General features: G+C 54.4%; 2 protein-coding genes across 2 annotated transcripts; both read right to left on the bottom strand.

Moving 5' to 3' along the window:
• Positions 1 to 4,275: 4,275 nt before the first annotated feature.
• Positions 4,276 to 5,165, bottom strand: EsH8_V_000401 (uncharacterized protein; the record flags this gene model as incomplete). Its single annotated transcript, XM_083272917.1, has 2 exons — positions 4,276 to 4,310; positions 4,364 to 5,165. The coding sequence occupies 2 exons, from the start codon at positions 5,163 to 5,165 to the stop codon at positions 4,276 to 4,278; spliced, it is 837 nt and encodes a 278-aa protein (XP_083125632.1).
• A 5,361-nt stretch (positions 5,166 to 10,526) lies between these two features.
• EsH8_V_000402 (Zn(II)2Cys6 transcription factor domain-containing protein) lies at positions 10,527 to 13,653 on the bottom strand (the record flags this gene model as incomplete). Its single annotated transcript, XM_083272918.1, has 4 exons — positions 10,527 to 11,831; positions 11,890 to 13,414; positions 13,473 to 13,527; positions 13,584 to 13,653. The coding sequence occupies 4 exons, from the start codon at positions 13,651 to 13,653 to the stop codon at positions 10,527 to 10,529; spliced, it is 2,955 nt and encodes a 984-aa protein (XP_083125633.1).
• Between the last annotated feature and the right edge of the window lie 8,537 nt (positions 13,654 to 22,190).

Here is a 22,190-nt window from a genome sequence, read left to right on the forward strand (position 1 = left end):
TTTCCGAAGTGCCATCCCTTTTTCCCTTCGTGTCAATCGTCTAGCTCGACCGGGGTGCAACTGCAAGGTATCAAATCCATCACGCTTAAATATGTTGCCACAGGGTCTTGCTCCTAGATACCCTGAGCAACAATAGCCTTTCTGTTCGTCCCCCCTGTATCTGATCTACTTCGAAATGAATGATCGCCAGAATCCAAATTGGCAAGGCGGGGAGCCGAATGTTGGCCCAGTCTCCCTCCAGCTTATCTGCTTTCTTCTCCCAGCGGTGTCTCGGGCAATCTCTTGCCGCCCACGGCGCTACTGCCACTCGTCGTCCTTGACATTAAACTTGTCTCAGTCTTTTATTATTTCGTATTCTGATTCAAATTACTCCACAAGCTAACGTCTTCGGATCGTGGCTTCCGATCACGAATGGTTTCTCTCGAGATGCCCAAGGACAGGCAGATATATTTCGCCCGACTCGGGCGCAGGCTTACTCTGGCCTCTCGCTCTGTTGCCTGCGAAGCCTCTGGAGCAGCAAACCTGCCGTCCATTTCCTAACCAACCCTCAAAAGCCCCCCACCCACTCGCAGCGAACCAGGATGCCCGGCATCACACCCACCCTTCATCCCATCCCAAAGAGGCTCCGCATCCAATATTGGACTTGGCGGCCTTGTTTTACAGGGAGTAGCCCAGCTCGCAAGGGTACGGCTGCCTTCCAGATACCCTACAAGCCATCAGCCACTACATCATATTCACCGAGGCCTGCTTCCATCGAGTTACAATTTGCTAGATAAGGGCGGCCACGTCTATTCTCTGCCCAAAAGGCGCCCGAAGTGCCCGAGACCATGACGAGATTCAAGCTCTGGGGGTGGCCAAAGCTGCACAAGTAATGAGGCTGGCACGGCGTGTCGCTGCTGACCAGTCATATCTGGTTCGTCCGATTCGTGGATGTGACGCAGGCATCACCATCGATAAACGTGCATCGCGCCTTGGTGTTTTCTGGTGGAGTTACCTTGCGTCAAACCTTGTAGCCATCTTTCGTATCTGGCGGTCCGGTAGGCAGCTACCCGCTGTCAGGTATCATTCCGTCGCCTCCGCATCGTAAACAACTGCGGCCTTGATGTAACTTTATTCCCCAGCCTCTTATCCCGAATCCACGGGGAAAGCTTTCTGGGGTCCTGCAGAGATTGGTGCACTTGACGGCGGTGCTTCGCGAGGGCTGAATATTGCAGACGTACGTAGCTCCGACGGCTGAACGAATAACCACTCGGGCACGCTTTGCTCTGGCATTCTTGGCTGATGCTAGTATGCCACAATAGCCTCTTCCCTCCTCCCTTCTTTGGACAATAACGCGGTGTTGGCCTTCAAAGATCTATCTTTGGTTCGCTTCCAGTGCTACATATTGCCAGGGGTCGTGGTGCGCCATCATGTATGTCAGAGTACCATGGCATTAGCAGGAAGGCGATGCACCCAGGCCCACGTCATGATAAAGAAGCAGGGAGCTCCCTTCAGACGCCGGCCTGGGAGATATCCCAAGCTGCCAAAAAAGGATTTAGCAGACAGCGAGCGTTGGCGGCCTGCGGTGCTTACGGCCCATCAGCTCAACGAATCAGCGCCACCTCGTCCACCACGAGCAGCAGGGGTAATGGAAAAAGCCGGCGCTGGGCACTGGCACTTTTGTGCCCGCAATTGAATGCTACGAGCGAGGTGAGCATGTAACCGGGGATGCGGTGCTGGGTGCTATGTCGATCGGGAAGTTCAATCATCATGTGAGCAAGCAGCGATGCAGAGGCAAGCGAAATTGTCGGTGGGTGAGATAATGGGGCAGGCAGGCGGCCTGCCGCCAGCATCGCGTCATTGATTTAGCATGCCAGGGGCCGTAGCTTATGCCCACGCTGGGGGGGGGAAGCCAGGGTTCGAACTTTTCCCCAAAATGGTAAGAAACTTGGCGACGGCGGCGCTGCCAGGGGGGAATCTGGACCGCGACGTCGGGGATCCGCATTACCGGATGGATCCCACCGGGTTTCGGCAACAGTGGGGCACCGGGGCACCGAATGGCAGACCGCACCCGGCGAGGACTGGATTGGCTACTCTACGTACGCCAGCCTATTGCCACCGCCCGCGTGTATTTTTACGTTTGTCCTACCACGCGAGAGTGTGGCGAGCACATGGCAATGATTCACTGGGGCGATGCCGAATGGATTTCGGGCCATTCCTTGACTGTCAGACCCTTGGTTCCTACAGAGGCGCCCCGTCAGCCTGGAATGGTACGACTCTGACGGGATGCGTCCGGCACTGCGAAGCTTTTACAAAACCCCATCGAACCATAAGTGGCAATGCGGGGCCAGCGTCATATCTTTAAGCGTGGTGCCACCGTCAGCAACGCGCGGAGTCGCAGACGGGCGCTGTCCCGCCGTCAGCAAACAAAACCCGCTTGCGTGCGCCGTCTCCCACAACATCCGACGTCCAGGTACGTTTCCCAACATCCCCTCGGCCTTGGTACACTTTACTGCCAGCACACAGACTCCGTGGGAGGCCATGGCGATCCTTCATGTTTCGAGATGATTACGGTGTCGTTGTATCTGGCACTGCTAGTTTTTTCCTACAAGCTAGGACTAGTTAATAGCCGGGGTAGCGTACGGTCCTGGTCCCTGAAAGGCTGACGGTATATTATTTCGGCCCTGGACTGCTATAAGCTTTGTACGTGGACCAATAGAGAGGAGTCGTCCTCCGGGGTTTTGAACCAAAAAAAGAGAAGATCCTTGGCGCCAAAGTACCTGCTACTTAACGACCAAAAGCTGGGGGTTGCCCATCTAGCTCTTACTCAGTCCCTCCCGAACCTTCGCAAACCTACGAATGGCCTGGACCCGCGGGTACAGGAACCGTTGGGCGGAGACGGTGAGCAACCATGATTTTGTACATAGCCACCACTGCCGTCGACGTTGCACAATTCCAAACGGTGGTGATGACGGTTGGTTTATTTTTGTGCTTTTGGCTCCTACGTAAGATTTCAAGATTCCTCGCTGTTTCGGTTTAGGGGCTAACAATGCCGTTTTATCACATGAAAATACCGAGTAGCCAAAGAAGCATTGCCGAATCGGCGTGGTGTCGCCTTCTAATATTCGATGCCGAAGTGATACGAATTCGACAACGTGACAGCTTTGAATTTGCACACTTAAGCCGCCACTTTGGAGTTATCAGTATAGTTGAAAAAGACATTCAAGGTAGGAAATTGCATTGTTGACCATTTAGGCCACATATTATGTGAAATGTATGTAGTATTGCATGCTTGGGAACATGAATTGATTGCATTACTCACTACTTCAACGCTGTCTCTGTATCAACTATCCCAAGTTTTGTCTAGAATGCAGCCTTTATCGTTGCTGTCGATATATAAGATGTATAGGTCGGGGATGGCTTCTCTACACTGCTGCCGGTGGTTCTAATAGCAATCGAGAGCCAAATTCCCGCCAGATCCTCACGTATCTGTCCTCTCGCTCCATGAGACCGTCTGCCTCATTCATGAAAAAGACAAGGGTAGGCTTTGATGGGGTCGCAACCGGCCGACTGGTGAAGGTTGTATAAGAGTTTAGTAGGTCAAGCGTTTGTTTGGTGGGCAATCTTGTGCGAGTAGTTGACTTGCAGAAGACAGCTTTTAGCGATTGCTTATTCAAGAGTGAAGTGACAATCGGTTAATGCTTTACAATTGAATTTGCAAGGTGGCATAGTCATCGATTATAAAGATTTCGCAGGAGAAAGAGAACACGCCCTCAACAGACTACACCCCCGGAAGACCCCGCTACAACATGGTTTAGTACCTTTGAAGTTGGGACCTTTATGGCTGAAGCTGCTGCCATCTGGGCTAAAATTCAAGCCGCAATACCAGGTTCTGTAGTATCGTGAATGTCTACGGAAACCGTACACTTAGTTGCTGACTCGGGGAATAGTACCAGTACTGTATCAGTAGGAGTAAAACTCCTTGAGTCTTCTTAGCAGCAAAAGAAACAGCACGCTTCAATTAGGATTGGAAATAATATAAGAAGTCACTTTGTTCACTCGAGGAGGCAGTGGGCATAAAGTTTTTGTTTCTAGTCAAGCTTTCCATTGATTATGTGGTTGCTACGTACGCGCCTGTCCTAGATGTCGAGATGTATGTAAATCTCTTTAGCTACCTTATTAACCGACCCAGACCCAGGATCGCAGGCGTCCGGCTCGCCTTGCGACCCAATGCATTAAGATATCACCCGAACAGCCCCGCACAGATAGGGCCGCCAGTGAGCTAGTTTATCGCACTTATGTGCCGCCACCAGTGACCTTGATGACCTGACCTATGGCAGGAGTCAGTAACTTATCGGGGATGACATGTGTGAGAGAAACTTACCGTTGATCCACTCGCAGTCGGAGTGGCACAGGGAGGCGACGACCTTGCCGACGTCCTCAGGCACACCGACGCGCTTGAGGGGGTTCATGTTGGCCAGACCCTGGTCGATGATCTCGATGGGCATGCCCTTGTAGCCGTTGGGGACGTAGTGCCACGAGTTCTCGTCGTACATGTCGGTCTTGACACCGCCGGGGGCGATGGCGTTGACGGTGATGCCCTTGGCACCGCAGTCGACGGCGAAGGCACGGGTGAAGCCCTCGACGGCGGCCTTGGAGCCGGCGTACAGGGCGTGGTTGGGGATGCCTCCCATCTGGGCGGCGATGGAGGAGGTCAGGAGAATGCGGCCGCCGCGCTGGCAGTGCTTCAGGCCCTGCTGGGCGACGAAGAACTGGCCGCGGGTGTTGAGGTCGAAGATGTTCTGGAAGAGCTCCTCGGTGACCTCCTCCTCGGGGCACCAGACCTCCTTGCCGGAGTTGGAGATGACGAAGTCCATGCGGCCGAAGTGGGCGACGGCACGGTCGAAGAGGTCGACGACCTGGGCGGGCTTGCTGATGTCGGCCTTGAGGGCGATGGCCTTGGAGCCGAACTTCTGGATCTCGGCAACGACCTGCTCGGCAGCGGAGGCGGAGGAGGCGTAGTTGACGACGACGTTGGCGCCGCGCTTGCCGAGCTCGACGGCGATGCCGCGTCCGATACCGCGGCCGGAGCCGGTGATCAGGGCGACCTTGCCGACGAAGGGGCGAGCCGCATCGTACTCAGCGGGCTGCTGAGCCGCAGTGTTCTCAGTCGCTGAGGGAGCCATAACTGTGATGGCTAGAGAATGGAAGGGTAAAGAGTGAGTTGATGGTGGTGAGGATGAAGGGGGAAAAGGAGAACAGTTACGGCGGTTGAGACGAGGAAGTTATATACAGACTTTCTTTCGTGAGCTGGACCGCTTTGTGGAAAGGGCGAAGAGCCGAACGCATGTCCGTCCGCTCGCTGCCGCACCTCCGCCGGGTAGCGAAACGCCTTGCATTGGGGGTGGATTGGACTAGGATCGGGTCCCGGGGCCATGAGGAGCAGTAGGGCGAGGGGGAAACGGCATGGGGGAGGTCCACGCGGTCGCGCCCCCGGCGCTTTCGTGAGAGAGACGGCAAAAGGCTACGAGTCCGTCGTCTTAGATCAAACGCCACCGTGGAAGGTTCAGCCAAAGCACCAGCAACAAACAATCGAATTTGACTCTAGTCATGACACAAGGCAAAGGATGGGAGCCCATTCCCCATCTACACAAACCAATCGTGAAACTTTGGCTGGGTCAAGCTTAGTTTTGGTTGGGTGTGCTGTGTTTCCCCCTCCCGGAACTGGTACAAAGGGTGATGGCTAGAACTTCCCCAGGTGCAGTACATACCATTCGGGAATGCCTACTGCCGGGATCTGGCGCCGGAGAATTGGAGACTCGGGAGACAAAATCGGGGGAGTCCAGCTGCAGACCCCCTTCAACTCCTGGCCCCGCGGACGTTGTTGTGTGTTTTCTTCTGTTCTATCTTTGGCTATGAATAGAACATCCGTTCCCCTGGTTGCCACGGCACTCGCACGTAGGTATTTACCGCCCAACTAAGACCGCAGTGGTGATCCGACGAACGGCTTGCGGTAGCGTCGCCTTTAGCGGGTGAAGCCATGTCAGGGCGGTCGCGCCGCGCCAGGGACCGGTCCACCCACCCGCCGCCGCCACGGAGGGGCCCCAACCCCCAACGGAGGTCCGGCGCCTAAGGGTTCAGCTCATCCTTACCTCCCCCAAGAGAAATCCCGTGACATTGGACGGTCGTCCGTGGCTCTTTGCCGCTGTGCTGTATGGGACAATGGAGACTGAGTCGCGTCGATTGCCCTAAACGCGAAGGCCCGAGTCTGGAGCAGCTTGTGGCGGATATGCGGGCGATTGCATCAAAGAGAAACGGGCTTGATGCCCTTTGTCGCCTATAACCAGGGGACACGCAAAGGGGAAGTGTCGAGCTAGACAAAAAAGAATATCATTATGTAATCACGGAGGTATCCACCTACGCGCTCGCCCTCGGGCAGCTTCAGACGACGTCAACGCTCGCACCTGACGGGGATGTGCGTGAATGCTGTCCTCCATTTTGTTGATTTGGTCCCGATAATATGTAAAGATTCTTCGAGATTGTATTTTCAAGTGCGCAGCACAGAGAATGAATATTCAGCTGATGCCACTTCGACCTTGGCCAACTTGTGCTCCGGCACGCTTTCGACATTTTGCACCCTTGTTCAATTATGAACACCATCGTATTCCTTGACACGGTAAACGAGAACTTTTAGGTCAGTTTGTTAGTATCCATGTGGTTTTGAGGCGTTCTGGAATGCTGCGGGATGGCTTCCATGGTCACTAGTACGTCTGCCTCCTCAAGTAGCTTCCTCAAGTAGCTTCAAGCCTTGCCGTTGGCCCATAGGACATTCCAACGGCAGAAGAACGATGGGAGAGGAATTTTGGCAATTTGTAGTTGCTAGATGGGCTAGCCTACGCGGATCTGAACGGGCCTGGTATTGTCCCAACTGTCCCTCTATCTTTCGAGTTGGTGGGCTTGCGGGAGCGATCTTGGCCTCACGAAGAGCTATGTAATCACGTCTGCACCTATTCTAATGTCCTTTGTACATAAAACGACATCTTTGAAACATTTAGCGTCATAAGATGCTCGTCCCATCAAGTCATTCGTCTGCTGTTCTCCAACCACCGCCACTGCTAATCTGTAAAGGCCGATATCAGCGAGAGGCGGATATCGAAACCCGACACGCGAAGGTTCTTGCAGCTACCTTGGCGTCATACGCGGGGCTGTGGCGCCCATACCGTTTCCTTATGTCAGCTCTAAGGCCGCGGGAGATATAGTTTCGCGTCTTGTCTGCCTGGTCCGCCGTCGGTCTCGGGATGATATGAACGCCGGTCTCGAAACCCCTCACTGAGTGAGTTCCAGGGTTTTACATCTTTGAACTTCGTGGGACAAACGGTGATAACGACATGACGCATATGCCTGGCGACGCATGGCCACGTCAAGCTGTTTGGCTTGAGTATTCACAGTTCTATAATCGCTCACTCATTTAGGGTCGAGGCGGGAACAGGGGGTCTGGGCTTCGTCTGCCAGCTTCGCACGTCGTTTCGCTGCCCAACACGGGCCAGAGCTTCTGAACGGATGAAGGTGGAAGGGCAGGCGGATACGGCCGAGTCGTGCCCGAAGTACCCCGCTATTTCTGCATCGGACGAGTCACCAGCGCTTTATCCAAAAAAGAGTCATAATGCGGTGACTTGCGATCATCATGTGGCGCCGTTTCAAGGCCAGTTACCGTTGAGCTTCTGAATGTTGACATCCCAGTCAATGATAAGAAACCGCCTCTTGGGCCTTGGTAACTGGCTTGTCCCTATATTTTGCGTTATTTAAATACTTCAACAACAACACGGTGGCTGATGCTTCCTCGAAGGACATCTGACTTGTTCCAGCGCTAAAACAAAACAGCATATAGCTCCGAAGTAAGACAGCATAGCCAAGGCCGTCCCTGCCGTGTTTATGTGTGTATGTGTGTATGTGTGTGTTTGTGTTGTCTCTGAAAGTTAAAATCCATAGCAGGAACATCTTATTGTCCGCGTTGCCCATAGGTCAGCCACCGTTGAATTCCTTCGGCAGACTGGCCAAGGTGACGGCTGTCATCTCTGCTAAGCCGACCGAGCGTTCCATCAGTCAGCGGCCTCTGTTTTGACAAATGCCATCCAAGCATGACGTCCGTTTCCAGCGTCCTTTACGGCACGCTCGTGTAACTCGCCTCGCACGATCAAAACTACATGGGCCGCCCTCGGTCACAAAGCACGAAACCGTTTGGCGAAACATCTCGATGAAAAAGGAAATATATCCAGGGACGCAGATTTTAGACAAGACATACTTTTTAACAAGCTTAAAATCCTTCCCGTTATACGCCCCCACCACCTCGGTGAGAGGCATCTTCGCAATCTCCCGGCACTGGCGTTGCAAAACCGTCCAATGGTCTAACACCGAACCCGAGCGGCATCTTCTCAAAAGCCCGACATCCCGCGTCGGGGAGTTTGCTACTCGTCCACGAGAACCAGGTGGGCCTCGATGATCACCCCTCCAACAACACGTAATCCGTTCCCTCCCTCCGTTTCCTTCCCCCTCCCCTCCTTTCCCGCGTTCGGAAGGTCAACCCCAGAGGCTTTCAGGCTTTGGCGAGTTACAACAGGCCGAAGCGGGATCTAAAGAAGATCCCGCCCCTACTAAAACGGAGTTGGGCCAGGTTCAAGGGACACGCCGACCTCGGGCCGGACTATTGGATCTGTTCTGCCTGGGCCTGGTGACCGTATTTGTCGTCCGTTGTTCCCCTGGCGCCGCCAACTTTCCCAATCAACCTCATGTTTAAAAAAGAGAGTTTGCCAAAACACTTCAAGTTTGTTATGGGAAGCATCGCGCCCTACCGATACTCGAGGGGTTTACTAATCACGCTATTGGGATATGTAATCATTTGTTTGTCCTTGCTACCCAAATGTGGTGCCATGCGCGAAAGCCATCCAGTTCACAACTGCCGGCTCACCCGCAATCCACTCTTCGTCTCGTCCATGCCCAATCCAGAAACCGCCCTTTTACTCCCAGTGAAACGCGAAAGCCTCGTAGCCCGTCCAGTCGAATTGGGGTGTTGTTCGGGATGCCGCAGGATGATGCTGCTGCTGCGCGCTTGCGAGATGCTTCCCTCGGTCTCGGTTCGGGCGGTACCAATGCGGCGTCTGCGGTGCGACTCGACACGCCGTCCGCGGCGCCATCTGTTCTATCCGCTCGTTCCGTGTCGGGCTGACGGCGGCCTACCAAGGCTAGAGAGTCACCAACCGTTTATGCATGCTGAAGATTCCCGCTTCGAGAAGCAGAAAAGGCAATGCCATGGCTATCCTGGCATCCCGGGGTTTGTGTTTGCGTCACAACACGTAAACAACACCCTCAGACGACCCTGCCCCCCCCCCCCCCCCTCCTCCCCTTGTCCGTGTTTGTCAACCCTCGGCAGATCGCCCTCGTTCTAGCTCCCGTTCCCAAACGCGAGTGGCCTGCGTCTGCCTGGCGAGTTGGCAAAAAGCCAGGGATCTGCGAAATGCCACGGGACCCTGCTGGCGCTCTTGATTGGGACATCGCCATCGAAACTCTGCCGTTTGCGATGGCTGTGCGACAACGTCTTTGGCTTGCCGAATCCCGCAGTTTCCAGGCTCCCCGACTTGCCCGCCGACGACCCCCAGTCCCGCGGGGATTCCGTCCGACTTCCCTCGCGACCCAGAAGACTGGGTCGGGACTGTGAAGGGGTTAGGCTCTAGAACGGGACGCAGTATTGGTTGGGGAATTTAGCTTCTCGTATTTGCTTTTTTGACTTCCCGTCACTCCGCAGTGGTTTCTACATCAAGACGTTGCAAGGAAACATGAGACAATAGTGGTGAAATCTGTGTTGCTTTCACATGCTCATCTCCGATCCTATCTTCGTAACTTGACCCATCATAGGGGGAAGATGGTTGCCGTATCTCCTCACATGCAACACGCTCTCATCCACACTATAACGTCAGTCAGCAAATGCGGCTTCATCTTATCTCTCAAACATATCGACGCCCTTTTGATTGCCGATCGTCTAGTTATCTATGCACTAGACTCGAAATGATGAAATCGGAACGATTTGAATTGAGCAAGTTAAAGTTTGTAGATTGGCAAGTGTGTAAAAGGTAAAGTACATGCTGCTCAGAAACGAAGGCCCTCCCTTGTCATGACCAGTGGCCCGAGGTATCTAGTTGAGTAATCATAAAGTAAAAAAATCGAAGAGAAGAAAATGAGGATTCGAAATTCATCGCTGCCTTGGTCACAGACGCCGCTGTCCCTTTGCGTGTTTCCCAGTTCGTCAGATAAGGCTTTGCTTGCTTGAGCAGAGGCAAGCCCCTTTCCTAGTAGTCATGCTTCCCCAAACGTGGCCAAGTGTCGTTACCCGTAAACGCCGATTGAGAAAACCCAGAAACCCTCAGAAAATTGTACAGATTCGGTGTCATCAAAAAATATCAACATGGTTTATAGAGAGAAAGTAGTAAAAAGAAAGTAGCAAGAAGGAGCACTTTTGTGATATCGTCAAGCATGTGAGTGAGAAGGCCGATCTCTCATGTGGCTGCAGAGACGGCCAGGCCGTCAACGTTCCAGTTGTTGTTGAGGGTGATAAGCTTGCGTCTGATACCGTCACCGATGCGGCAGGTGACGCCCTCTTCGATGGCCATGATGCCGTAATTAACCACGTCGGCGGGCTTATCCAGGCCCAGCGTGGTGCCGTCGCGGCGGGTGAGGACTGCAATGCCATCGCCCCCGCTCCACAGGTAGGAAATGACTGCAGGGTCTTCGGGTGTGACCTGGTCAATGGCAACAATGTTGCCACTGCCGTGGTGCCCGCTCGTGGCTGCATTGGAGGCGCCGGCGCCACCGTGCTGCTCGGGGCTTTGGCTCTGCTGTTGAGAAGCAGGCGAAGAAGATTGCTGCTGGGATTGCTGAGCCTTTTGGAAGTTGGGGTCGAGTCGCGCAACGCTGTCGGCCCAGAGAATGAGGACGGAACGGTAGACACCGGCGGGCCACCAGCAAGGGCGACGATCGGCGGGCATGGAGCGCAGGAGGCGCAGGATCTGGCCGCAGTGGAAAATAGCCTCCTCGCGGTTGTAGACGCAGCGCTTGTGACGCAGGCTCAGCTCCCAGTAAGAGCCATCGAAGCCGTCGCGACGGGCGAGGCGCTCGATCTCTGGGAAGTTGGTAACCGCATTCAAAGAGATGAGGTGATAGAGGACCAAGTTGCACCGCGTAGTCGTGCAAGTGGGGTTGGTCTTGTAGTATGCCATGGTAAGCTCGTACCACTTCTGAAGAAGTGCTTGAACCTCCTCCAGACGAAGCATGGTGCTCGACTTAGTCACGGTGCGAGATGTGGCGCGACGGGTGGAGAGAACGTCGGAGAAGCAAGAGAGCATCTGTCTCAAGTGGCAGAGGAGAGACTGGAGAGGATGGAGAAGAAGGCGAAGCTGCTGAGGGGACAGGCTGCCTTGACGGCGGGAAAGGTTGTCGTGGAGGAAGTCTTGGAAGAGTTCGCAGAGAGAGGGAGTGAGGGAAGGGCTTGTGAGAAGTTGCGGGTTGACGTTGGCGGTGCAGCCATAGATGTTCTGCACGTTGGCAAACCACTGCTCCGAGTTGGATGAAAGCCAGAGGACCTCGGGGCTAGGGAGCGGGCATTGAAGGTCGGTGATGGCCAGCTGGGGTGGTGTATCATGGAACAGGCTGAGCTCCTGGTCGCACATTACCCAGTTGTAAACAAGTCTGTTCTGCATCTCACGATGCAGCCATGCTCGCCACTGCAGCTCAGTGCTTGTCGTGCTGTTCAAAGTCGGAATCATCGATGGTTGAGGCTCCAACATGCCAGCGTGCCTGAGCATCTGTTTCATATGTCAGTTGTCTGTTCTTTGTGAAATCCGAAGGGCCATGGTTACTTACCGACAAGTACATTCCCCTCTGTCCCATCGCAATGTCCATCAACCACTTGTCACCGCTCCATGCGCCTTGCAGTGTGAACAAGAGCGCACACCTCAAAGCTACAGGATCGGCCGATAACTCGACATCCTTCTCGATGATATCGAAGAGAGAGATGCGACAAGTCTCAGTCAGGCCCGCGGCAAGATACCGCGCCTCTGCCATTGGTACGGCAGCGGCACCTTGGGCGATCATCAAGAGAACCAGCAGTGTAGATGCCTGGTTGTTGAGGAGCATCTCGTTGGGGTCGACGCATCCTGCGACAATGAGTGGGTAGTAGTATTGCAAGCTGCGCACATAACTGCGGAGGAAGTATTCCAAGATCTTGGTAGGCGGGAGCACGATGAAGTTGAACTCGCTGGGGGTTGCATACCCAGTCTTGGAAAATCCGTTGTTGAGGCCGCTTCGGTGGATTTCGAGCGCTTTTTGAAGGAACGACTGCGTGATGGCCAGCATCCGGTCGCGCGTGCGTGATGTGAGAGGGATCACAGAGGCATCGGTGACATCCCAGTCGACATTCTCGAGGTACTTCTCCAAAGAACCCCAAGTGCCTTCCTCTTTCGACTTCCTTTCCAGACACTCCAGGTGAACGATTGCTGTTCTCGGGCAAGTACCCGAGTAAATGGGCGGGTTGCACCGGGCGAGCGGCCATGAGTCCTCTGCCGCAATGACAACTTCAAACTCTGGGATCGTCGCCTCTCCCAACATGCCTAGAGACGTTTCTGCCGGCTTCATTGTAGTGTCGAAGTCGGCCGTAGACATAATGCTGGTGCTTCTCGTGTGGATTGATCCCCGAGATGACGAGGCTGTCATATGTTCTGAGGCAGAGCTCGATGACATGTCACTGAGTTCTGTGAAGTTGGGCATTGACATGTCGGGTCGCGACATGGGCATCTGGCTGGAGTACATGTCAAGCTCCAGAGGGTATTCGGGCCAGACCATCATGTCCTGATAGTTGGTGTCGGGTGTGATGAAATCGTTGTTGAGCTGCATGAATTCGTCGAGTCCATCGACCCGGCTGTGCGGTGACGGGAATTCCTCGGGGCTGCGGTGTGACTGTGTCGGAGAACTCTTCTTCACAGGGCCTTCAACCATGCGAGGGTCCATTGTTGTAATGGGGGATCCAGCTGACATCTTGCCTGGAGATTCCTGCTTAGGCAAGGTAGGATCGAGGTCCATGAAGGCGACAGGCTGAGTTGGCTGTGGTGGTTGGGGCACGACGGGCATCATCTGCTGTTGGAAAGCAGCGCTGGCCTGCGCAGCTCTGACGGCAGCTTTTGATGATCTCCTGGCGAACCTTGCAGCGCAAGGCAAGTTCTTCTCCGCGCAGCGCGAGCATGGCACCCTCTTATCACAACCCGTCTTTGCGTTGGCACAGTTTTGGCAGGCGATAGGTGTCCGGCCGGCCACTGTGGGCACGCCGCCAGGCAATGGCTCCATCGGGTCTCGTGCTTCATGGTATGTTGAGTGATGCCTCTGAAGAAGATCTCTGTTGACGAGTTAGTGACTGGATTTTGGGGAACACTATGAGGCTAGATATGACTGACCGTCTGGCGAATGAAAGCTGGCAAGCGCTACAACGATGGGGTTTGACATTGGTGTCTACGCCCGTCAGGTCAGTATCAGATCTATTAATGTCTTTGGACGTATTGACATACGACTAGGGATATGCCTCTCCAGGTGCTCCTTCCTGGTGAAGGACTTCCCACAGTACGCGCAAAAGACCATTGTCGCAGATGTATCCGGACAGTCGCTACGAAGCGATTGAGTGTAAACGGTCTATGGAAGGACTATCATCAAGCTGTAAACAGGCTGAGTGATTCCTTGAGCGACTCCTTCGGTATTGTGGACGGCGAGATCGACGATTACGATATAGTTGCCGGTGTGGAGGAACGTGTTGTGAAGTGCGTTCGATTGTTGAGTGACCAAGTGAGGTACCAAGAACAGGGCTTGGGGGTTGATGTGTTCGAAGAGAAGTGAATATGGAGTAGATGTGGGATGCCGCAGAATAAGAAGGCCTTGTGTAATGGTCGACAAGGCAGTGCGTGCAAGTGATGGTGCTAATTAGGGATCTGGACGAACTTGCGGCCAAGGTGTTGTTGTTGTTTACTGGTGGAAGATGGAAGACGAGTGAGTAGTAAGAAAGAAGAGGTTCACCTGGGTTCTGTAAGAAGCAAGCGGAACGGGTGGACGGTTTTGAAATATATCACGGAAGCAAGTAGAGAAGTGTAGGAATAATGTATGGATCAGGGCCGGGCACAGCGGGCAGGGGTTGCATGGGACCCGTCAGCTCGGCGAATACGGAAGCGGTCTGGGCATAGCATCAGCTCTTCCCAGCAGAGTGGGAATAGCTTGGATGGACAGGGTAGGTAATAGTGTGGGTGACGGGCGATGGGATCTGGAAAGGCCGAGGCGGTGCCTGCTTCAGGACGAAAAGCAGAGTGAGTACGCACAGTCGTTGGACGCAAGACACTGGAGCACATGGAGATGTGCAACATGGATCCTTGAGCAGAGTACAAGACTACTTGGTGGCCCGGCACTGGCACTTCTGAGGGGAGGGAGAAACGGCGCCGACGTGTGTTCAGCCGCGATGGAGCATGGCTGAAGATAGAAATGATTAGAGTGGGGACTGCAAGTCAACGGTCTGTGGCCGGCGCGAGCAGGGCTCTTTGCGTCAGGCTGGGCGGACGGAGAACAGCAAGAGGGTCACTGTTGATGAGGTGGAAAAAGGCACGCAAGGTACCGACTTGCATAACGGGATACAGTAGTGCGTGCTATGGGATCAGGAGGGATCTGTGTATGTGCAGGTGTACGCCGCTTGGTACTGCCCACGGCTTTTCGTATTTGCGTACAATGGGCCTATACTAGGCAAGCCAAACAACAAACGGCCAAGACCGGCGAGGGAACGGTGCGAGGTACCTGAGTAGTGCGCTCGTACTGATTAACCTAGTTGAGTAAGCTCCGCGTTTGACAGGGGCCGCGGCGCCGCCGCGACGGCTATGGGGAGAGAAAAGACGGCTATGGGCGTTATGGGGCTTGGAGGGAGGGGAGGGAGCGTTCGTGGAGCGACTTGTACGGTGCACGGCGTACTTTTTCATGGTAGGGGGAGGGGTGGCAGATCAAACAGAAATGTCATGGCACAGACAAGAATTGGGATGATCCCGAAGGAACAGTGGGAAGGGTGTGGTAGGTAGCACAAGTGGAGGCGGAGAGTGGCATGAATTGAGAGAAGTCGACAACAGCTGAGTGAGCATAACCGGTCTTGGTAATGTTGGAGAAAGCGAAAGAGAACGAGACACAAGAGATGAAGATGCAGAGACATTGTCACTGAAGGTTAATTGGCGTGTGTGGGTGTGTGTGTGGGTGGGTGGGTGGAGGGCGGAGGGTGGAGAGATGTATTCTGCCGACCGAACGAGTACGAAAAGCAAGGTTAGAGGAAAGACTTGGAAAGTCAACAGTCAGTCATCGACACAGGAGCCACGATGGCCAACTGATGAGCCAGTTAGAGTATGAAGAGGGGGGGGGGGGGGTTGGGGGTTGTGAGGGAACCTTGCCAGCGTGCTGTTCGGTACAGGCAAAACCCGGCCGAGCCTGTACTCACAAAAGAGCGGGATGGCCGGGATATGTCTGTATATTTGCGAGTTACCTGGTTTCAAGGCACGGGGCAGATCGATCAAGGCTGAGAATCGATTGGCGCGTGCCATCTCTTCCTACGTTAGCTGGCCTGTGCCAACTGGCATGACACTCGCATCCACGGCAAAAGGTAAATGGTGGTAGGCATGTCGTCACGGTTCGTGTGAGAGGCTGGGCTGAGCCTGTGTGTCTCTGGTTCGAGGTGTGTATGGGATACCTTGCCTTACCTTACCTTACCTCACCTCCACGCGCGGGAATGGCGTCGCGGTTTCCTAAAATGGACATTTGACAGCACTAAACATGTGTGTGTTTTGTCGGCATAGGCCATTGAATACAAGGTGTGGTCTGTACATCCACATCATGCTGCCTTCCGAGGCGGCGCAGACGCAGACGCAGCCACAGACAGCCAGACGCAGGCGCAGGCGCAGGCGCAGGCTCCAACATTGGACTCGAGCTTTGATTCCAGCATTGCAGCGGCAAACCTGCTGGCAGATTGCAGTCGAGCATCGGTCTCAAAGTGAAAGACCAGACCACGGCTCTATTGTGCCGACTGTAGCGTACAAGGCCCAGGTCAATGTGGCCAGACCAATCAGTGCCGAGGAGCAGCCACGGCCTGGCTGCCGTAAGCGGCAAGAATCGATAGCCGAGAACGTTTATTGAAACCTTCTCTCGCCTATCTCCATGCAGGATAATATCGACTGCATTGAGTGGCCGACACGCGAGAGACAAGTGGTCCAGATGGACAAGGAAGTTGAGCAGATATCGCTGTCATTGATGAGCAGCGTTGTACATCGTAATTGGAATGGAATTTGATGGGAGAAAGGGGCCAGGGCCGTATTTGCGCCAAGGAATGGAGTCGAATCCGGGCAACAATGGCTGCGCTAAGGCTGCAAGGTTCGGTGATGGTTCAAACGGTGAACGATCAGCCTGCGGGTGATGACGATCCTTCATTTGTGGTGCAGATAGTGCGGGAGACGGGCAGGCCAGGAGGGCGGGAGGAGACGCTAGAGAAGCACCAAGGCAGGGAAGGGTATGCGGCAGAGGGCATAAGCAAGGGGGAAAAGCAACCAGTGCGGGTGCAAGTGTGCAGATACGACTGCGCCCGAGGGGTGGAAGATGAGACGAAGCAGGTGTATGAGAGGCTGTAGCACGGGTGGGAGTGGCCGTGGATGTGGCCGAGATGGTGGCCGTGGCGGCGGCGGCGGCGGGCGGTGGTGGTGGTGTGTGGTCATGGTGATGGTGTGTGAGTGTGAGGTGGTCGTGCGTACGGATACTTGATCGCAGATACGGGGGGCGAGGGGACCGGCACGCAACCTTTCTCTACCGTACCGAACCCAGGACATCCTGCCCTGTCGTGCCCTGTCTCTACCTGTCCCTGTCTGTCTCTGCCTGTCTCTCCCACATAACAACCCCCCCCCCCCCCCCCCCTTTCTCCCCGCCCAACCCAGCCCAGCCACAGGCTGACATAATCCACATCGGCCGAAGGTGGGGCCGCCGGGGATCGTGCGCGGTGACGTTACCCCCCCTTTCCGTCTCGGTGGGAATTGGGATCTCCCCCGTCAGGACAAGAACAACAACAACACACAACCCACAGCCAGGGAAGGGGCGCCGATTGTCCACTGACACGCATCGCCTCTATTCTCTTTCTTCCCCAGCCTCTCTTTGCTTATCCCGCGCCTGTGTCTTTCCTGGCACCTTATCTTACTTTTGGCACTGGATCTGCTTTCTCACCTCTGCCAAGTGCCCTCCAACTCACCTTATCTCTCGCGGCGCGAGGCAGCGTGACACATAAGGATCAACCCCGCCTATGTCAGCCTCCACGCTCCGAAATCATGGTGGGCCATTATTTTGGAGCCACAGGATGCACCGTTATAATAGCCTCCTTGTGCGGTCAGGACTGCGCTTGTTGGCATCCAATGCTGGTGCAAGGTGAATCACCACTCTAAATCAGATCAAACCTGGGGCCTCCCCCTCCTGACTTTCTCGATATGCCACACCCTGAGTCGTGTGCACTCACATCTCCACAGCCCGAGCAACTTGCCTTACTCATTGTTTCAATGCCTAGTGGTGTTTATTCCCATTGCATTCCTCCACGCCGTCTCCAAGGCAGCCAAGCTTTCATCCTTTGATTGTGAGACATGACTTGCCATCGCCCTATTTGCGGTAACGCAGGACCGGCCACAGTCTGACCGACTGCTCCAATGTCCTGCCGCGTGGTCTCCTTAGCGCAGGTCCAGTCCACAGACGCCACCCCACCGACCACGGCTTCGAGAAAACATCTCGACAGGATGGAACCGACTGTGCGCATCTAATCGACGAATCTCTCTGCACTTGAATATGGGGCTTTGTCATTGGATGGCAAACACCAGCGTCACCGCCTCCAGCGAAGGCCCAGACAGGGCGAGAAACGATTGCTGCTGCAAGATGGGCCCATAGAGATGAAAAGCAAGTATACGAGACAAGTTGACTGAACTGGGGCGCTAATTGCCTGATCGAGTCGACTCTTAATTTCATACTCGGCTGTTTGCTTTGCGTCTCCAAGTCACCATTATTGGGGAAAAAGAAAACACTCTGCCAGAACGAATGGCTGAGAGGCGAGCATAAAAAGTGGCAGCAGTTATCCGCAGCCACCATCCGCCAAGAACAGGCTCCTTGAAATGAAGGTCGCTATATTCGTCCTCACTAGCGCGCTCCTATCTTTGCTCCCGGCTGCCATGAGGCTAAGATACTTGGCGTACATGGTTCCTCTGCGCCATTGTGGACAAATCTCGAGATTAATTCTGGACCACGTAGTTTCGGCTTGCGACTAAGTTCACTCAACTAGCATTTGCAAGCGCGTTTATTTTCTTCTCGTTCCTGAGCTACTATTTTGCAAGCAAAATTTCGACTGAACCCGAGACCAACTCTCACAACTGGACCCCTATTGCGGCGTCATCGCAATGCAGTCCATCTATCCGCCCATCTCGCACGAAATATGAATGCGGTATCCACTGATCCGCCCAGGGGCAGCACGATTGGGGCCTGCAGGGTTGTTGCTGGCCCTGGCCTGCAGCCAGGGATCTTTATGCCAGTCTCGGCGCCTCTTGAAAGATACGTCTCCCCCGCCCTGGACCGAGCGAGCATATCACTGGGTAGTTTACTTTCCACCGGCATTATCCTTGTTCGCGGGCACCCTCCTTGCCGTAATATTCTCCGACCATCCAGTTGGACCACAGTTCGCGCATCTCACGGACTCCCAGCCGGCTGCATCACATTCTTCTTCGTTTAGTTCCAAGAGAGGCGCCTGTGCCATAACGCGAGAGCCTAACGCCGCTCAGACTGCCGCCTAAAGGGATGAAGCCCCCCCCCCCCCCCCCCCCCAAACCAAAGTAAAAGAACAAAATCACACGGGAGGTTTGACTGACGGTGAAAACGGTGACTCGGCAAATTTCGAATTACACAGTTTTTGCCCGGTTTCGATGACTTGGAGACCAGGGATAACCCCGGCAACCAGTAATCCGTCAGCCTCCCTAGGGGCCTAGGCTCGCTTGACATGGACACAAGGAGCATCTGAGCCGCTCATCGTCAGGCTTGCTGTTCCCTGTCAGCATACCTTATGTCGTGGCACTGTTCGCTCTGGGCGACCTTCCTTCGACTCGAAAGACTACCCACCATGTAAAAAGCTACTGCCAACTCTTGTTTCCTATTTTCGGCGTCTTGCATTGCGGAGGGGAGCGATGTGAGCTCCAACACGATGGAGGCAGAAACTTTGGCCCTCTGTCAGACACCGTTTCACCATGACTTGGGATTGTAGTGTGCAGCTTTTGAAGCCGCCGTTCAAGTACCCTCAGAGCATCACAGTCCTTGCCGTCCTTGCGGCATGCGCAATGCTCAGCAGTCTCATCCAAACTACCGTCGTCGCCGTCCTCATCGCACATTACTCGAGGCTGCCACTGCTTCTGCACCTCACACGACCGTTCTTCCGTGCCCCCAATGCTGCATGCATCGCGATGCGGAATCAACGGCCCCCGGCCTTGCGACGATGAAGATCCGATGATGCCCCTAACCGCGCTCACGCAAATTTCGGGCGTGCCGGGAAACACACAATCTTCGTACTCGCCGGTCCTTCGGGTCCCGAAACCGTCAGCTTCCGTCTCATCATTGACAGCCACCATCGGGAGCAAATGCAGCCCACGAATCCGCTCCTCTCCACCGGTATCTCCTGCAGGGCCTTCGTCTCTCCTTGCATGTTTGCTTGCCGACTTCTGCCAACGTGGCATGGTCTTTCCTGCAGCCCGTTTATCCGGGCCCCGAGATGTCACTCGGGGGTGTTTTTTTTTCTTCGTGATTCGATGCTCAACGATCTTAGATTGGGATGATTCAAGCCGGCAGTGAGATTTTCACAACAGCTTCGCTTTTCCACAAGCTTCTAGTGCAAGCTTCAGGATCCCGATGCCAAGCAACGGCATCACTCTAACTCTCTTGCTCCACAAATTTAGCCGCTGCTCACCGTCAACTTCTTTGCCTCTGTGCCAAGTCTTGTTATTTACTCAAGCTAGTTGAATTGCTAATCGCTCGAGCCCATCCATAATCCACTCTCCCCCTGGCAGTAATTAGTACGTCGCCATCTCTTGAACCGAGCTTTCCGGCTTTCCCGGCTTTGCTTTGCTTTGCCTGTAGGCCGAGTCAAAGATCGCCAGATCCCTTCTTTCCGTGTTTTTCCTTTTTCGATGGTCTGATTGCTGGAAAAGGAAACAGGTGGTTCGTTTTGGGGTTGCCCAAACATGTGTTTCCTTTTCTGTCAAACACCTTCCCAGTCAAGGAAGCCGGGATACCACCAGGCTGTTGTCAGGGTAGCGGGACAGATTGTGACAGACAGCCGCCACTGTTTAGAGTTACGAGCACGACACGGTTGGAGGCCAGACCAGGCAATTGCAAGAGACGTCGAAACACTCTGGAAGCTGCCGATGGCAGTGTTGTGTATGCTTGGATTTCCTAGCGAGGGAATACGATGGACAACACGAGGAGGGCACGGATCAGATACAACCATGCAAAGACTTCGGTTGAAACGAAACAGCTGGCACCCATCCCTGTCGCCGGGCTGCCAACGGAGGCATTCCGCTACGCCTTGCGCAGGTCTGCTTATGAACACGTTATAGCACTCGCCTTGTCGCTGCCTCGAGAGTGCCTCACAGTGCCTCATAGTGCCTCGTAAGTGGAAGACACAAGCCGCATGCATGAATCGGGGACAGCACCGACGAACGTCTTCTTGTCGTTGTCGCTGTCAGCGTGAGCACTGCACGTCCAGCAATTGACGGCCATGCAGGCAACAGGCAAGATGGCCAATGCTTTTCAGGGCAAAACTTCACAGGCCTTCTTCCCGCCGCAGATCCTGGGGCATCTCCAGTCTTGGGCCCGAGGGGTGCCGGTACATACAGTAGTGCGGACGGCCTTTGAAATCACTCTCCCGCAAGTAACTCTCCGTGAGACCTCAACTAACCTCGACACTAGACATGCAATGTATCCGAATTATCTTAGAAGAGCATTCCTGAACTTTGCATAGGATCCAGAATAGGCCAAAAAAAATTTGGCTTTTACTGAAGCAAAAATGCGTTATCACATTTCAACGTCAAACGTCGGCGCGCGCAGTTGGCTGGCCGCCATGCAGGGTTGAACCCTTGAAGAGGTTTACGAGCACGAATTGTCTTCCCGATTTTGACGTCCCCATGCGAGCGTGGGAAAGCCACGGGAGGGAGACGGCCTGTCATCCCAAGACGGGACATTGTAACGTCCAGCGACAACACATGATACGGTGGCGATGGAAACCTGAAGGGGGTTTCCTAATACGGCAATGTCGCGGAGAGGGCCTGACGCCATTGTTCCTCTCTTGACTCCTGTCAATGTTTCCGTCAGTTGAGACAGGTTCTGACAACTGTCTTCTGTGTGACAACTGGTAATTTTCTGTATGACAACTGTCTTGTGTGGCACACACAGCCTGGCTTTGTACGTCCTCGCCCGCGCCGCCAGCTGGCCGAGGTCCTCCAAATCCCCCCAGCCCAGCCGAGCCGCATCGTATGTTGCACAATTGGTACAAGACACACACCAAAGCCTAAAAAAATCTTATCCCACCGGGGCTTAGCACCGAGGCCCGCATTACCGGGATTCCTCTGAGATGGTCGCTTTGCATTCCCGAGACCTGCATCCCTAGGGCGCTGCGGGAAACGCTCCTACTCGTTCGCTTGTCAGTAAGGTGGGAATCCTCCATGCCTCGGCCCCAAACTTTCGACGTAGTATATCTTGGAAGCTGACCACCTCGGCCATGCATAATAAGCAGCGATCATAAGAGGCGGCATTGGTTGCAAGGCACCCCGGGAGGGCTTTGGGAGCTAGCAAGGCGATGACATTTCATTCTTCAAGTTGAAGTTGCGGAGATAAGACGGTTTTGCCAGGAAGCATCTCTCATTTGGCTATCTGCGATTCCTCTTCCTCGATTAACAGACTCTGTATCATCATCGGGAGCCCAAGTGATGTCGTAAAAGGGAGAAACGGGTCGTCTTGTTCCCTTACAGTCCAAAATCTCTTTTCTCGATAGTTCGTAGACATCCAATCAGCGCAAGCGCGACGCCTTGCATCTGGCTGACCCCGGGCGAGAG

Source organism: Colletotrichum jinshuiense, chromosome 5 (assembly GCF_051148585.1).
Source record: "Colletotrichum jinshuiense chromosome 5, complete sequence".
Classification (NCBI taxonomy): Eukaryota; Fungi; Ascomycota; class Sordariomycetes; order Glomerellales; family Glomerellaceae; genus Colletotrichum; species Colletotrichum jinshuiense.